The 15,473-nt window shown below is 36.5% G+C and overlaps 1 protein-coding gene across 9 annotated transcripts in view; it reads left to right on the top strand.

Moving 5' to 3' along the window:
• The window catches only part of Chst9 (carbohydrate sulfotransferase 9), a 257,514-nt gene extending 242,380 nt beyond the window's left edge, over positions 1-15,134 (top strand). For all 9 annotated transcript variants that reach the window (XM_074070103.1, XM_074070105.1, XM_074070101.1 and 6 more), the window contains one exon: positions 6,609-15,134. In XM_074070103.1, the coding sequence (XP_073926204.1) occupies positions 6,609-7,697 (1,089 nt within the window). In that variant the 3' untranslated portion in view covers positions 7,698-15,134. The remainder of the gene's footprint in view (positions 1-6,608) is intronic.
• Positions 15,135-15,473: the final 339 nt, after the last annotated feature.

Consider the following 15,473-nt stretch of genomic DNA (forward strand, 5'->3'; position numbering starts at 1 on the left):
GTATTTCCTGTAATCCAACTACTCTACAAGGTAGATGCTTATCATCTCCATTGTACAGACAAGGAAACTGGAGTTTTAAAAAACAGAATAGGTTAACCATGGTTACCCAGATACAAGGGACACAAACCACTTCTGCCTGATTCAAAAGTCTACATTCTTAACTGTTGTATCTCCTGTAATAGCCATTTGCTTGGTGTTTTCCTTATGCCATCTTACTTAATGGGTACTAAACAAAGAATAGATCTTTTGATATGTGATGAGTTGAAAATAAGCCACGCATAGCTTCAAACAGAAATTTGAAGTGCAGCTCCAGCAAGAGCTGTGTGAACTCAGGCAAATTACTTACACTCTCTGAGCTTCATAACCTTCATCTGTAAAATGAGCATCTCTGTGTCTCTTCTTTGGATTGATGCTGTAATTAAATCAGCTTGCTCCATAGTCAACACTTTTAACTAGGCAAACAACATGGAGAAGTTTCAAGAGAGAGGAAGGAAGTCAGACACAGGAAACAGAAATGATTTTGTGTGACACACACTTTCTCCCAGTCCCCGGCTCCTTCACCTCCAAGTCAGGATTAACTGCCGCTCTTTCATGCTCTCCTAGCATCATGTTCTTCCTCTGTTTTATCACCTGACGAAAGTGTGGTAATTCTTGACTTTGTCATTTGTATCTCACTACCATCCCCTTACCCAAGGCTGCATGGTAAGTCAGGGACCAAATCTGTCTGGTAGCTAAACCTCTGATATGTAGCCCAGCACCTGACATATTGTTACAGCTCAGTTACTCCAGGAGTAACTGAAAGTGGAAGAGTGGAGGATGAGGATGCAGATGGAGATACACAGATGGCTCTGGATATAAGGACTCTATACTCTCATTCTTACCAGTTATCCCTGTGTTTGTTGGAAATGAGATCAGGTATTACCCCTCATAATTATGCAATTAACTTCTGAAGCCCTGGAATCAAGATGTGAAAGGAGTAGCTATAGCACAGAGAGACCAAGAATTAATCAGTATCCCCAGGAAGGACTGCCTTTCAAATATCCTGCTCACTCCCATCACTCTTAATAAGTGATGACTTAATGACTAGGATGATGAATTAATGACTAGAGACAATTAGGTCTTCATGATGGTATGAAGAAATGTAGCTCTACCCACGTCTATGTTCAAAGTATATTATAAAAGATGAATTATTAAAAATAATATCAAAAACTAGGCTAGTTAAAAACTAAATGATATAATAGAGGGAAAATACCATCTAATCACTAATATTATCCCCATCAAATTTGTTCACTGACCATCAGGATCACTAAAAGTCACATTCTACAAAATCTATGACACTCAGAAATGGAACCACCAGCACAAATTTGTCATCAGCATGAAAGACACATAGACAACAACATGTATATTTACCACAAGTGCCATAGTTCAATTTATAAAAGCAAACAATATTTCTTAGTAGAAAACAAATAAATTGTTCCTGAAAGCTGACTGTATTGCTGGCACTTACTGTATGCAGACACTTTTATAAGCATTTTAACACTAAACTCTAAACACCCATCAACAACATAAAACCAATGCAAGCTAGTTGTGCGAATAAGGGACAATGCATGAATGATATTGCCTTTCTACTTCAATTAAATTTAAACCTATGTTTTTGTGCAAGATTGTATTCTCAATGCTTATAGATTTGTAAGATTGCACACTGACGTTTAGTAAGATTAAAATAAATTGCAGAGATAGTCACCTAAACAGCTAACTAGAGTACACAAAAATTCTAAAGAGAACTTAGCACTTAAACTGGGCCAGTCTTGTCTTTATATTTGCACTCCCATTTCTGCTGTCCCAGACTCTGAGAGCACATACAGGAGTCTTTGCTATTCTGCTAATGTACGAATTAATATTTATTACTTGTTAAGTATATTTTTTCCCTGAGAGGTTATCAGTTCCATATCGGCACAGGCCTCACTTGTCTTATCCGGCATACTAACCTGGGTGTACTTGGTCCCATATGACTTTGATGGGAGAAAAGAAGAGCAATTCCTGTCAATGTCGAAGATTGGAGAAGAATTCACAGTGTAGATGTACTTGATACAGAGACCTTGAAAAAATAACAAGAATGAAGCTTTCAAAATTATTTCAGAGTTAATGACTATCCCACACTTTTTTACCATTTAACTTATTTGAATATTCCCTGTTTTCATGCATAGTCACATATTTTTCAATTAACTTTCAATGCTCACTCTTTGAAGGTATTTATGGAAAATTATAGCCATGACTTGCAATTAAGTTGTGGCTAAAAGTATTTCTCCAAAGAAAAACCACACAGCAAATGCAAACTGGAATAAAATTACTTTCTTCACAAGGGTACAGATGAGTTGCTAAAGTTATTTTGAAGGGAGTGGGACTACCCACTGGAGGTCTGGGTGATGTTCTTGAAGAAACTAGGATTTTTATATTGACCTAGAAAATTTTGAATGTCTCAAGAAATGGGGAGGGGATGGGTGGGAATGCCAACAACATGGGCAGAATAAGTTCAAAAGAATTGCAAAAATCACAAGGAGAGGAGGCCCAATAGAGGCAGGTGGCAACTGTCATCTAAGGAATCGGGACTTTACAGATAGAAGAGTCAAGCCAAAATGCAAACAGATGAAAAATAACATGTTTTGGGAAGGCTAATTTAGTCATATCTAATTAAGAAGTAATAAATTTTAAAAGATAAAAGACAGAGACATTATGAAATGTAAAATAGCCCATTTACTTTCCAATTGTTAAAGCATTTCTCAGACTTTGTGAGTGGGTGACCAGAAAGTAAAAGGACCATTTCAGTAATAAAAAAGAACTCAGGAGAAGCTGTTTGTGGCTTTATAGGTGTTTGTCTTAAGGGACAACCAGAATGAGGTGCCCCAAGGAAAATGGAGATGTAAGAGTTCTTGTTTCTGTTATTCTTACTGCCGTGGTCATTTTGGTGATGCTGCTGGAAGGAACTCACTGGCACAGCGTCAGATGTAAGGTGTCATTCACCTTGATTTTAGCATCCAAACTCTTCAGTCTTGGAAAGTTTGGCAGAAAGAAATGGAGAAAGTGAAGATAGGGAGGGAGGAATGCCATCATATCCTGATAACAAAGGTTATAAGGTGACTGAGAGTAACATGAGGGGTTCTAGGAAAAGGTCTCATGGCCACCCAAGAGGTCTCATGGGGTACTATGGCATCATTTTAGACATGAGTGCTTTACCCATATCTCAATTTGGTGAGAGTGGAAGAAACTGACTAGCACTAAATAATCTAAGAGGAGACTGAAGTCTGAGTGAGGAAACTTTCCCTTGGCCAGTCATCACCCTAGTTAAACTAGTCCTTAGCAGCTTGGTGAAATGGACTTCCAGCAAAGGATAGTGGATAAACAGGAAAGACATTTCATCTGATCTTAGCAAGGACTGATATGACATTCAAGTTCTGACTCTTTAAAAAAAGTCAAGTCCACCATTTCGTCTTTTTGCCCAGGATGGGAGGAGAGGAACTTTTCAGAACTTGTCCCTTATTTTCTTAAATTCCTTTATTTAACTCTAGTTCTATGGTTCCCTAAAGCAAACAGTGCCTGTGAAACACTGGGGACCTTGTTTAAGTTAAAGCCAGAGCCTCATAGACTCTGGTTTATATGTCTACACAATAAGGCCTGGGAATCTCAAATGCTGACAAAACCTCCAGGTGCTACAAGGCAGCTCTGAGTGACTTTGAACCAATCTGATTTGGCATGTAGGTAAGGCTATATGCCTCCACACCCACTTTAGCACAAGCAGCTCTGCATGTGCCTGTTTTATTTGTTTTCTTTTCTGCCAAAGATTTGTTTAAACACAGATTTTCAGTGCTTAACAAGAATTAGTTAACTATTTATCTAACCTTGACCTTTGCATGAACATTATTTTTTTTCAACAAGGTCATAAAACTATTGTATGGAAGCCCATCATTAAATCATCACCACATTTACTTATTCCACAGTTATTTATTGATCTTCATGTCTGTGCCAGGCACTGTGCTAACTACATAGAAAACAAGGAAGATCCTATTATTGCTTATACTTTCTCTTCAACAAAATTAGAGATAAGGGCAAAATAGTTTCTGCCGGGTATCAAGGGGGTGGGGAGAGAGGGAGGGCGTGGGGTGGGTGGTAAGGGAGGGGGTGGGGGCAGGTGCTATGGGAGAGAATTCTGGGAAACATCTTAGACAGAATAGATAGATGTCTTAGGATCTTAGCTATCTTTACAAATGTGACTTTCTAACTGAGAGTTAAAGAATGAAGAACCTGTTGTGCTTACTGCTAGGAACTTAGATAATGTAATGAAAATGGTCAAGAAATGCAAAATGGGAAATAACAATGAGCTAGAAGGTCAGGCTATGGTGAACTGAGAGATGATGGAGATGGGACAGTCTCTGATGATGGCCAAGGTTTAGGTAAAGTGGAGAACTCTTCTGTTAAAGGCAGGAGTTCAAGGAACTGAGTTTATCAGTATCAGTCATCACATGTAATACCAAAGAAGTGATGAAGTGAAGTCTGAGTTAGAAGCCAAAGTTTTCAGTGCATGAAAAGAGATCAGTGGTAGGGATAAGGGGGAAAGGGGAGCTCTTCAGGACATATGTGTTTCTCAGAAGCAAAGAAGTACTGCTGGGAGTAGAGTGGACTGCAAAGAAACAACTCCCTACCTTCTGACATGAGGGCCCATGGTTCCAGGAAGTGAAGTTTCATATACTGAAAATGCAAGGCAAATAGAGTCTGGGGGCAACCAGGTTTCATTTAGAGAAGGACATGGTAAACAAACATTTCAGAGGTTCCTGGAGATGAAAGGGAAATTTGATGATCACAGAGCAGAAAGTGGGTAGGCTGATTTTGTACTTGTGGAGCACAGAAGAGAACTGACTACAACATATGCAGAGATACAAACTATAATATGGATAATAATGGACTACTTGAGAACCTTGAAATTCGCCGTCACTGGGATAAATTAGTATTATCCAAATAATAAAAATGGTAATTATTATTTCAGTGGTAATAAAAGAAGTAGTGATAAAAATATCATTGCTGTTGTATTTCAGGGCCGTGATAAGCACTTCCTGTACATGTCTACCAATAGCCCTATGATGTTTCAAGACTACTGGCAAAGTGTCTATTATTGGTGACTTTATGGATTATAAATCATTGATTAGGACAAAGAAGGACACAGGCTTTAAACACACCATGGCAATCTCTAGAAAAGACAGCTGATAAATGATTTTAGAGTTTAATATCCCAAACAGATGGTTCAATAATATAAATTTGGACAGTTCTGTTTTGGACTATATTGATTGTGTATGGTGATTCAAGATTATTCACACAGTCCCTTTGCACTGGAAAGAAGCAGCTCCCTTAAAGTTCATAATGCCTGGTGGTGGTTCCATCCAGTGCTTCATTCCTCTTCTTTTTGCTCATTTCTCTAGAAAATTCTTAGTTATCCTTAAAGACCTAGTTCTATTCATTCATTCTAAAAATTTGAGATCAATTACAATCAGATATGAACTGTTCTAGATACTGGGGATACAACTGGTAAACATAGGAAATTTTCTTACCACTTACTCTACCTCTACACTGGTGGCACCATGCATTACCACCAAAGTACATTATTTATTTGTTCAATTTTCCAATAATATGCTGAAGACCCTGCACATTTATCTCCAGTCCAGTCTTGTCCATAATCATTCTTTCCAAGTTTAAGTGAAATGTTACTTCTCTGGCCAGAGCATATCAAGGGCTCCTTAGTTAACCCAGAGTAAAAGTCAAAGTCCTTACAATTTGGGGCCTTATCAGAAGATGCTACCTTGTAAACCTCAGCTTCCCTTTCCTAGCCAACACAAGAGTTGTAGGAAGGAAGTAGTCAGATGACAAGAATAAGGTAATTGGGCTGACTCATCTTTCATGCAAGAGAACTAAAATCTCTTTGCATTTCTGGTATAATTTAACACAGCAGAACATCAACTAGACTTTTCTGGATTCCTTAGTCATTCTTCACTTGGAAAAGACAGACAGTCTCACACATGAATGAATCATATGACATTATGACTAGAGTTATTAAACTATTGAGATAAATGGTCATCAAAGTTTAATAATTAGCCTTGACAAAATTTTAGGCTATAATCTATGACTCTGCACTATTTTGTGCATAATTATTATTATTTTGTGCCTCCCCCCAAAAAATTTCAATCCAAACACAACTCCATTTTGTATCCATATTCATATAATACTAGCTAACTTAGTACTTGAAAGAAATATTCTCATTAATAGCTCAAAAAACTACATAAATGCAGAATTGAGTTATACTTTATTTCATTACAACAACCTCAGGACAAAAATTCAGGGCCTTTTCCTCTCCATCCCATGGAGCTTGTTTCCCATTGTTAGGTCTTCTATGAAGAAGCTTACTATAAAATATATATACAACATGCCTTGCTAAATTGTTTATGGCAGTTTATATGACATATACTCTCCTCAGTAGTATTTTAAAACAAACATGTTAATTTACTTATTTACTGTATCCACAGTGGTAAGTGTACATTTAACATTTCTTCTTTCTTTTTTAACAGAATTCCATGTTTCACATGCCTGGGGATCTGAAGAAAAAAAAGGGAAATCTACTTAACTCTGGGAGGCCTACTAGGGTCTTAGCAAAGACTAGCCATCCACAAGGAGAGAATCAAGCTTTGGGAAAGATTACAGGATCATCTACAAATAATTTGATTGAAAATCATCAAGAAACTAAGACTCTTTTCAAGAAGTTCGGCGAGATGAATTGGTCATCGGACATTCGACATTTAAACAAAAGTTTAGTTAAAGACAACAAATGGAAGAAAACTGATGTGACCCAAGAGAAACGTAGGTCCTTTCTTCAGGAGTTTTGCAAGAAATACACTGGAGTGAGTCGTCCTCAATCACATCTTTTTCATGTGGTATCCAGGATCTATGTAGAAGACAAACACAAAATCTTATACTGTGAAGTACCAAAGGCTGGCTGCTCTAATTGGAAAAGGATTCTTATGGTACTAAGTGGGTTGGCTTCCTCTACATACAATATTTCCCATGATGCCGTCCACTATGGAAAGTATTTGAAAAAGCTAGATAGCTTTGATTTAAAAGGGATCTATACTCGTTTAAATACCTACACCAAAGCTGTCTTTGTTCGTGATCCTATGGAAAGATTAGTGTCAGCATTTAGGGACAAATTTGAACATCCCAATAGCTATTATCATCCAGTATTTGGAAGGGCAATTATAAAGAAATATCGATCAAATGCCTGTGAGGAAGCATTAAATGATGGTTCTGGAGTCAAATTCAGAGAGTTTGTCCACTATTTGCTGGATTCTCACCGTCCAGTAGGAATGGACATTCACTGGGAAAAGGTCAGCAAACTCTGCTATCCATGTTTGATCAACTATGATTTTGTAGGGAAATTTGAAACTTTGGAAGAAGATGCCAATTACTTTTTACAGCTGATTGGTGCTCCAAAAGAGTTGAGATTTCCAAACTTCAAAGATAGGCACTCTTCAGACGAAAGAACCAATACTCAAGTGGTGAGACAATACTTGAAGGATCTGACTAGAACTGAGAGACAGTTAATCTATGACTTTTATTACTTGGACTACTTGATGTTTAATTACACAACTCCATTTTTGTAGTTTGCACCCATTTTCTAAAGCCCTGTGTTCACTTAATGATGATGGCCTCAAATCAGCTACTCTAATTTTTCTCTAATTCTCTGTATGAGGGAAATTTAACTAAGTGCAGTTGTCTTGATTTAAGGAATTTTTTTTAACTGAATAGTATGACAGCAATTGGCACAAAGTTATAGGAAAATCATCTAATGGAGACATGTAAACAACTTGAGTTGCTTTAAAATGTTTGGAAAAGAGCTGCTTTGGCATTATGGATCATATTGTCAAAGCAATAACCTAACCAGCTGTTACATTAACTAAAACAGCCTCTTGCAGTGGTACAATGAGGCATCTAAAATAGCATGAATGCATATCTATATCCTGGAATTCATTGTCTAAAATGCATGAATATATTTTTAGCAGTCTGTGGCATATTAATCAGACCATTATATAGTTTTCTCATACCCTGGAAATCTTTCTATCAACTGTAATGATAAATCCATTTTGAAATGAGATTTGGACTTAGGCATTTTACTTTATGTTGGGAGGCATTATATGATTTGCAATATAAGAATATAGCAGAAAACCAGATGAGGCTATGCCTTTTTATATTTCACAGCCAATAAAAAAATACACAGCATGCTAAAATCAAAGCAACAAAAGCAACCTTTTTTCTTCCAGAAAAACTTAAGGGGATTGATTCTGTTTTCTTTTGAGCATTCCATGAAGAGACAAAATGAACACAACCACTGGAGGTCTTCATTTCTGAAGCAGGTGGTTAAGATGTTTAAGCCTCATCAGATATAAATGTGCTCTTAATTCTGGTTTAATTGGACAGGAGGGAAATTGTTTCAGGATGGAATAATCATCAAAAACAAAAGTTGCTATTCTGAATATAGACCTCTAACAATAACAAAGTTTTATAAGAATATTATTTGAATCAAAGCATCATGTGCATAGCTTTATATGTGGAATACACTCTAAGAATAGCTTTTGTTTGCAGTCTAATTATTCAGCTTGGGAATGACTTTTTAAAAACTAATATACCACTTCAAAGATAGGTTATGTTTTCGACAATAAACATAACAAGAGCCCCTAGAAATGTTTTTAATAGGCTTATGCATAAGCAAATTAAGGTATTTTCTTCTTAAGTTTAAATATTCTATACTAACAAAGTCAAATACCATTGCATTCAAATATTAAATCAAAGTCTTTAGAAAACAGGACCATGTGGCACCCTTATGAAAAGTTATAATGCACTTTAGAAATTTTTTCCAAAGGATCTTAATTAAAGGACACATTTAGAAGGGAATTTTATTTTAATTGGTCAACTATTACCCTGAATTAAGCAAACCACATGTCAGCTAAACCCAGCTTAAATACCTTTCTTGAACATTTTCTTATCCTAAAATCATTTTATCAGTAAATATTCAGCAGTGTCTCTCAAAGAGAAATGGTTACTAATATTTGAATACTAAAAGATTGATATTATTACAGTCACGCTTATTTCATTTTGATTTTCCATTTCATGGCTGAGTATTCGTGAATTGCCTCACTCTGTACACACACCTGCCTTGGCTCATCTGTGCCTCCTAAGGAATGAGTACACTGCAGTGGGCTGAGCAAACATAGTTATTAAACCTTCCAGACCAGCCTTTTACTACTTTTCCACTCCATTGACTATTGCCTCTAGACCATGCACTTAAACTGTGTTTTACTCTAGAGTAATCTAAATTATATAAATAAAAATTTTGCTACATTATGTAGAGTTGATTACTAACAACTTACAGACATTGCACTTCTTAGGGGAAGACAGAGAGAGAGAGACATAATGTTCTAAGAAACCTGAAATTTTATTCCTAGACTATACAAAGCTAGCTATCAATGGGATTATCTGCTACAGAGAACAAAGACAATTTTCTCAAAGTTATTCTTAAAACCAAGTAAAGAACAAACAAAACCATTCTCTTTTTTTCACACCTTTGGAAAGAAAAAAATGGAAACAAGGGTTTTTCTAATGCATTGTGGAGAACAGGCTACAATCCTGTATATAAAGTTATTTGGCTTTGCTGAAAAAGTGAGAGATAAAAATGATACATGATGCTCTCAAATAGCTGTTTCTATGACTTTTGCTATTCAGTATTCCTGTCTTATCATCAGTTTCACTTTCAATCGCCTATGGTCAACCATGGTCTGAAAATAATAAGTGGAAAATTCCAAAAGTAAACAACCTATAAGTTTTAAATTGTGTACTATCCTAAGTAGCATGACGAAATCTCTCCCCCTTCTACTCTACCTCACCTCAAACATGAATCATCCATAAGTGGGCAGGATAACTGACCTGCTCATTGGTCACTTAGTAGTCAATGGAGTTATCAGATTAAGTATCATGGTATTGTAGTGTTTGTGTTTAAGCAAAGTTTGTGTAATGACCTAATACTACATCCCAGTAGCTGTATTATTTACCTTACTTTTCATAATGTAGGCATAGTATCATCTCATATTATCACAAGAACGGTGAGTATATTCCAATAAGATATTTTCGGGGGAGAGGAATAGTCACATAAATTTTGTTACAGTATAGTCATAATTTGTTCTATTTTATTATTCGTTATTGATGTCAATATTATATTGTGCCTAATTGGTAAATTAAACTTTATCACAGATATGTATGTAAAGGAAAAAAATGTAACCTATGTAGAGCAACGTATGGTTTCGGGTATCTACTAGGTGGCTTAGAGCCACCTTCCATAGAAAAAGGGGGACAAATCTGTATGTTCCTTTTCTGACTGTTTCCACTGAAGCTATGTAATGACACATGGTCCTTCATTCATTCTTTTCCTAAACAAATGCTGACACTGACTGATACCCTGTATGGTTGTGTGTTCCAGAGGCCAAGTGGGGTTCTTGTCATAGAAGAGTAAACTGTTCATGTACCTGCTCTTCATTTTAGATGACTTCTCCTTATGTTAACGCCAAATAAGCCAGTCATTATCTTAGATTCCTTGTGGGTTTAAATACCTACATCATTTCTTTCCCTTGAACTGTTCTGCTTTGCATAGTTCACATTCCCCTTCTCCATTTCTGCCTGCGTGTAAATCCAAGTGGGAGCATCACCGTTCTTTGGACAGTCACAGTTTAGTGAATTTAGTTTTCAAAGGCAAGTGACCAAACTCAGACTCATCTTCCTGATGTCCAATGCTCTTATTTTAACATTAGCATGCTTTAGGTGTTATTATACTTCCTCTAATTAAACCCTAAGGATTCAATTTGTTTTTATAGACAGCAGTAACACTAGGCACGCCTTTTGCTCTGTTTTTCCTGCCCGGAATTACTATTAAAGTAACAAGTTGGCAATTAAATCCAAAACTACGTTATTTAACCTGATAAGCTATCTATGGATAAGCAAGACTAATGTGATTGTATCCAGAAACTACCAGAAACTTCAATGGACATGTATGTACAGGAGACCTAGTTTCTGATATCTTCATATGAGCTTGGAAATATCCATTAAACCAGTAGAAAAGGGAATCTGCGTGCTGTATTCTCTAACTTTACAGTCTGTAAAATATTCTCTAGCAATTCAAGAACTACTTGAATGTCCTTGATAATCAGGAGGAGGAAAGATACTTCTGTACTTTATTCATGAACAACTATTCTTCAAAAAGGTGCTAGCTCCTAAAACAGTGTTTAGCAGATGTACAGAATTTTGAATATTTCTTTGAAGAAAATCTCCCACTGAGTTAGAAGAATGTGGATGAGCAGGCTGGGGCTACAGTAAACATCTCTGTACTGTGAGTTCCCACTTGGGTTCTTGGGGCATTTGCAACCTGTACAAAGACTCAAAGTGTTACCCATGCTAACATCCCTGAAGACAGGGGATAATCAAGAGTGTTTAGTAGTAACTCAACCACCTGAGCACTTCAGACCAAAGCTAACTCAATTTAATCATATCTTTAAGATCATACCTTCTCACTCCCAATCATAATTGTTATACTATTCATAATTATAGCTAACATTTATTCAATACTTACTGCATATCAGGTACTCTGAGAACTTTTCAAGACTAGGGATATAGCTCAGTGGTAGAGTACTCGCATAGTATGCACAAGACGAGGTGGGTTCAATCCCTTCCACCACAAAAGAAAAGAATTTTCTATACATTAATTAGCCTATTTAAATCTTCTAACTTATGTGCTATTATAAGTAGTTCCCCCACCCTTTCCTACATATCATAAAGGAAGCCAAAACAAAACATGGTTAAGTTAACTTTCCAAAAGAGAAACAGTTGATAAGTAGATAGGGAGATAGATTACCTACATTCACAATAGCTAAAAGTAAAAAAGATACATTACAATCTAGAAATATTTTTTTACAAATCTATGTATTTTGTTAGTTATTATACTTCAAATCAGCTTATGCTTTTATTCCTGCTGAGTTAAAGTAACAGATTTTTGGAAGAAATCAGTCTTCTTACCCCTCTTCATTTTTGTGAACAGTTAATCACAAGGTACAGTATTTCTTTTTTAAAGAGTAAAAAAAAAAATCCTGGAATAAGTTTAGCCTAATTAAAACACAATATTATTTTCATAAGAAATGCCAGACAAGAATGGTCAAAGTCAAGAGAAGCATAGTCTAAGAGGCCAGGCCAACTTTCCTTACATAAGCATTTAACAGCTACTGAAGATGGTCTGTGACTCCATAATTGAGTAACAATGAAACTCTAAACTTCCTGTGAAAAACTGGCAATTGTTCATTATCTCTTTTTCCAGAGTTCTCATCCCCCAAACCAGTAGAGAAGTCAGATAAACCAAAGATGAGTCGGGAAGATTGTAGAAAAGAACAGAGGAGCATGTTGACTTAAACCAACTGAAAACACCATAGGAAAGGTCAAAAGAAATAAGTACTGAGCTAGAAAGTGGGAGGTACCTCTCAAGCCATGCAGATGGGACACCTTGTACAAAGGAAGCCAAATCTAAGGAGTTCGACAGAACATTGCCTCACATTATTCAGTACTGAGAACTCCCTAGTCACAATACAATTGTTCCCCAAGATCCTTAAGCCATCATCTTTTCCCCTCTGCTCAACTTTCATGTGTATATGAAACACTCTTCTCTCTATCTGGACATTTGTCTCATGCTAACTCACCAAGGAATCTCTTCAGATTATTCAATTTTGAAATCTGATCTCTTGAAGAACAATCTGATCAGTAGGAAAAGGCAAAAATACTTCCCCCATGTGACTTGCATCAGACACTTATGAATAAATTCAAGCATTTCTTCCCTGACTCTTTCGTCTCATTAACTTACTTGTTCATTTGCTATTTGCTTCACCTATATGAATCTGAAATCTCTGTTGTCATCTTAGCCACATGCCTTTGTACACTAATAGACACACTGCACCTAAAGGACAATTGTGGACACAGCAATGTTTTTGTTGCTAAGATGATGTACTTGTTGATTATTTTGGAAGAAAATGTTGAAATTTTGGCCAGTATAAGAGCCATTTACTGAGTGCAACTAAGGTAGCAAACACTGGGAAATACTTTACATATATTCATTTAATGACATGAAAAAATATGCCTAATCTTTTTCCAAATAAATGAAAATAAGTTATTATATCATCCACCACTTTATGAATGAGAAAAACTGAGTGTTGGGAAGGTTTACCAATGAGACCCAGAGCCAGACTCAAGCCACCCTCTCTCACACTCCAAAGAGGAGACTGTACAAAGGTACCCCATTGGCCAGATCTGTACACAGATATATTTGCTTTGGCTTGCAGTGCATTTTATTTAATATTTCTTAGTTGCCAGCATTTTACTTTGGAACTTTATCATTGACAGTAGAGGATTTCTTACCCAGCATCCTACATCCCCATTTGGAAATAGTTGGACAGAGTAGGGTTGGCTAGAGATTTGTTGCTCTCATTCTCCACCAAGCCACCACAGTCATTTGACTTACATGCCTGGCCTATAAGCACTTTACTTTCCAACCCTTGTGTTGAAGTGTATGTTTTTTATCCACCAAGCTTCCAAAGGAAAAATGGTTGCTGAACGTTTTCCTTGACTGTATTTATTTGTGCATTAGTGATACTGTCCTGCTCTGAGTTTCCTTATCCTCACTCAAAATGCTGATTGTCCCTTGATGTTATATACATTGGGATGTCCAGGAAACATTCCATTGTTCATGGAATTCTCCTTTGGCCAAAGATGATCAATGATGACAAAGATGTGCATCTTTCTGTCTTACCCACTGGGCCCCCTTAGCAACATTCCTTCTACCCACTCAGCAGCAATAAGGCATTCTCCCATGACATTGGCTCCATCCAGTCTGGTATTCGATAACATCATTCAGAAACCTCTCCTATTTGGAGAGTTATGCACTCTTCTGAAAATTATCTTCTTCCCTGCTCTGTCTGAGCATTCTGCCTCTCCACCTCAATTCCAGCTGTTATCTGGGACACTTGAGCATTCCTGGTGACTAACTTTGCTACTTCTCTTTCCACTTAGAAAGCTTCAATACTTAGAAACACCCCACGGAGAGGGATAACAATGACTTGTGTCCCCAAGTAACAGAATACCTGTACTAAATTAACTATTACCTCATTTCATCCATTCTTCTGCTCAAAATATTTCCAAAGTTTAGAAAAATGTTTTTCAGAAATATAAATGGAAATGTACTCAGAACACTAGAGTAGCTAGCAACCAACTTAAATTGACAATAGTATTAGGTTGAGTGTAATTACCTTTAGAGAAAAAATTTAATTTTATTAATTAACAAATTTATTCTAAATTTTGTTTAAAAACAGAGTCTTGGAACCCACAAAAGATAAACTGAATCAGAATCACTGTGAACCCCACTTGGAAATTTCCTTTTAAACTACTTCCTGAGTAATCCTTGTGTGTGTGTGTGTGTGTGTGTGTGTGTAAGTTTTTAAGTCCTGGTCAGTTGTAGGTGATAAATAAAGCCTACTCTTTTCATTCTGTCACTTTGTCAAAATGTTAAAGACTTTCAATTCAGAGACAGGTCAGTGACTATTGGTACCAAAGCCCTCTGTGGGATTTTGGCGTGTGATATCTGCCAACAGCAAGAACTAGAGCTGAAATGATGGAGTGAGTAATGGGAACAGCACTGGGCATGAACCAAACTTTTTGAAAACTTTCAGGATGAAATGGGGGAAATGGAAACTTTCCCCTTTGTGAACCACAAAAGACAAATGTGAACTGAAGGCAATTTTGGCAACTCAACTTCACACTGAACAAAGTGAAGACAATATGAGTTTCTCCAATAAAAAATAAAAAGTTATTTTCAAACTGACCTAAGATGATTGAAAATGGAAACTATTTGCTGTTTGGGTTATGAATTTGAGAGCAAGTGCTCCAGGAAATATTTTGCTATTTAACTTAAATGGTAAGAATGTACATTCTCTTGGACTTCATTAAAGAATTTGTCTCCCCTTGCCTTTTTATTAGGTTGAAGCATATGACATGACCAACATATGACCAACTCTGACATGCAAACACAGCACTATCATGTTTTGACTAATAATACCACTGTCACCCACCCAACTCTAGCCACATTAGCTCTCACCTATTGGAAATAGCCTCTGAAAATAAGTCCTGGATTAGGTTTTTTTTTTTAATGTCATTCCTCTTTTTTCTTCTCTCTTCTTATATTTTTATTTTTAATTGCAATAAAATACACATAGCATAAAATTTATAACCTTGCCATTTTTAAGTGTACAGGTCAGGGGTATTAAGCATCTTCCAGTTAGTTTTTGTGCAACCATTCCACTCTC

Source organism: Castor canadensis, chromosome 4 (genome assembly GCF_047511655.1).
Source record: "Castor canadensis chromosome 4, mCasCan1.hap1v2, whole genome shotgun sequence".
In the NCBI taxonomy this organism is placed as follows: Eukaryota; Metazoa; Chordata; class Mammalia; order Rodentia; family Castoridae; genus Castor; species Castor canadensis.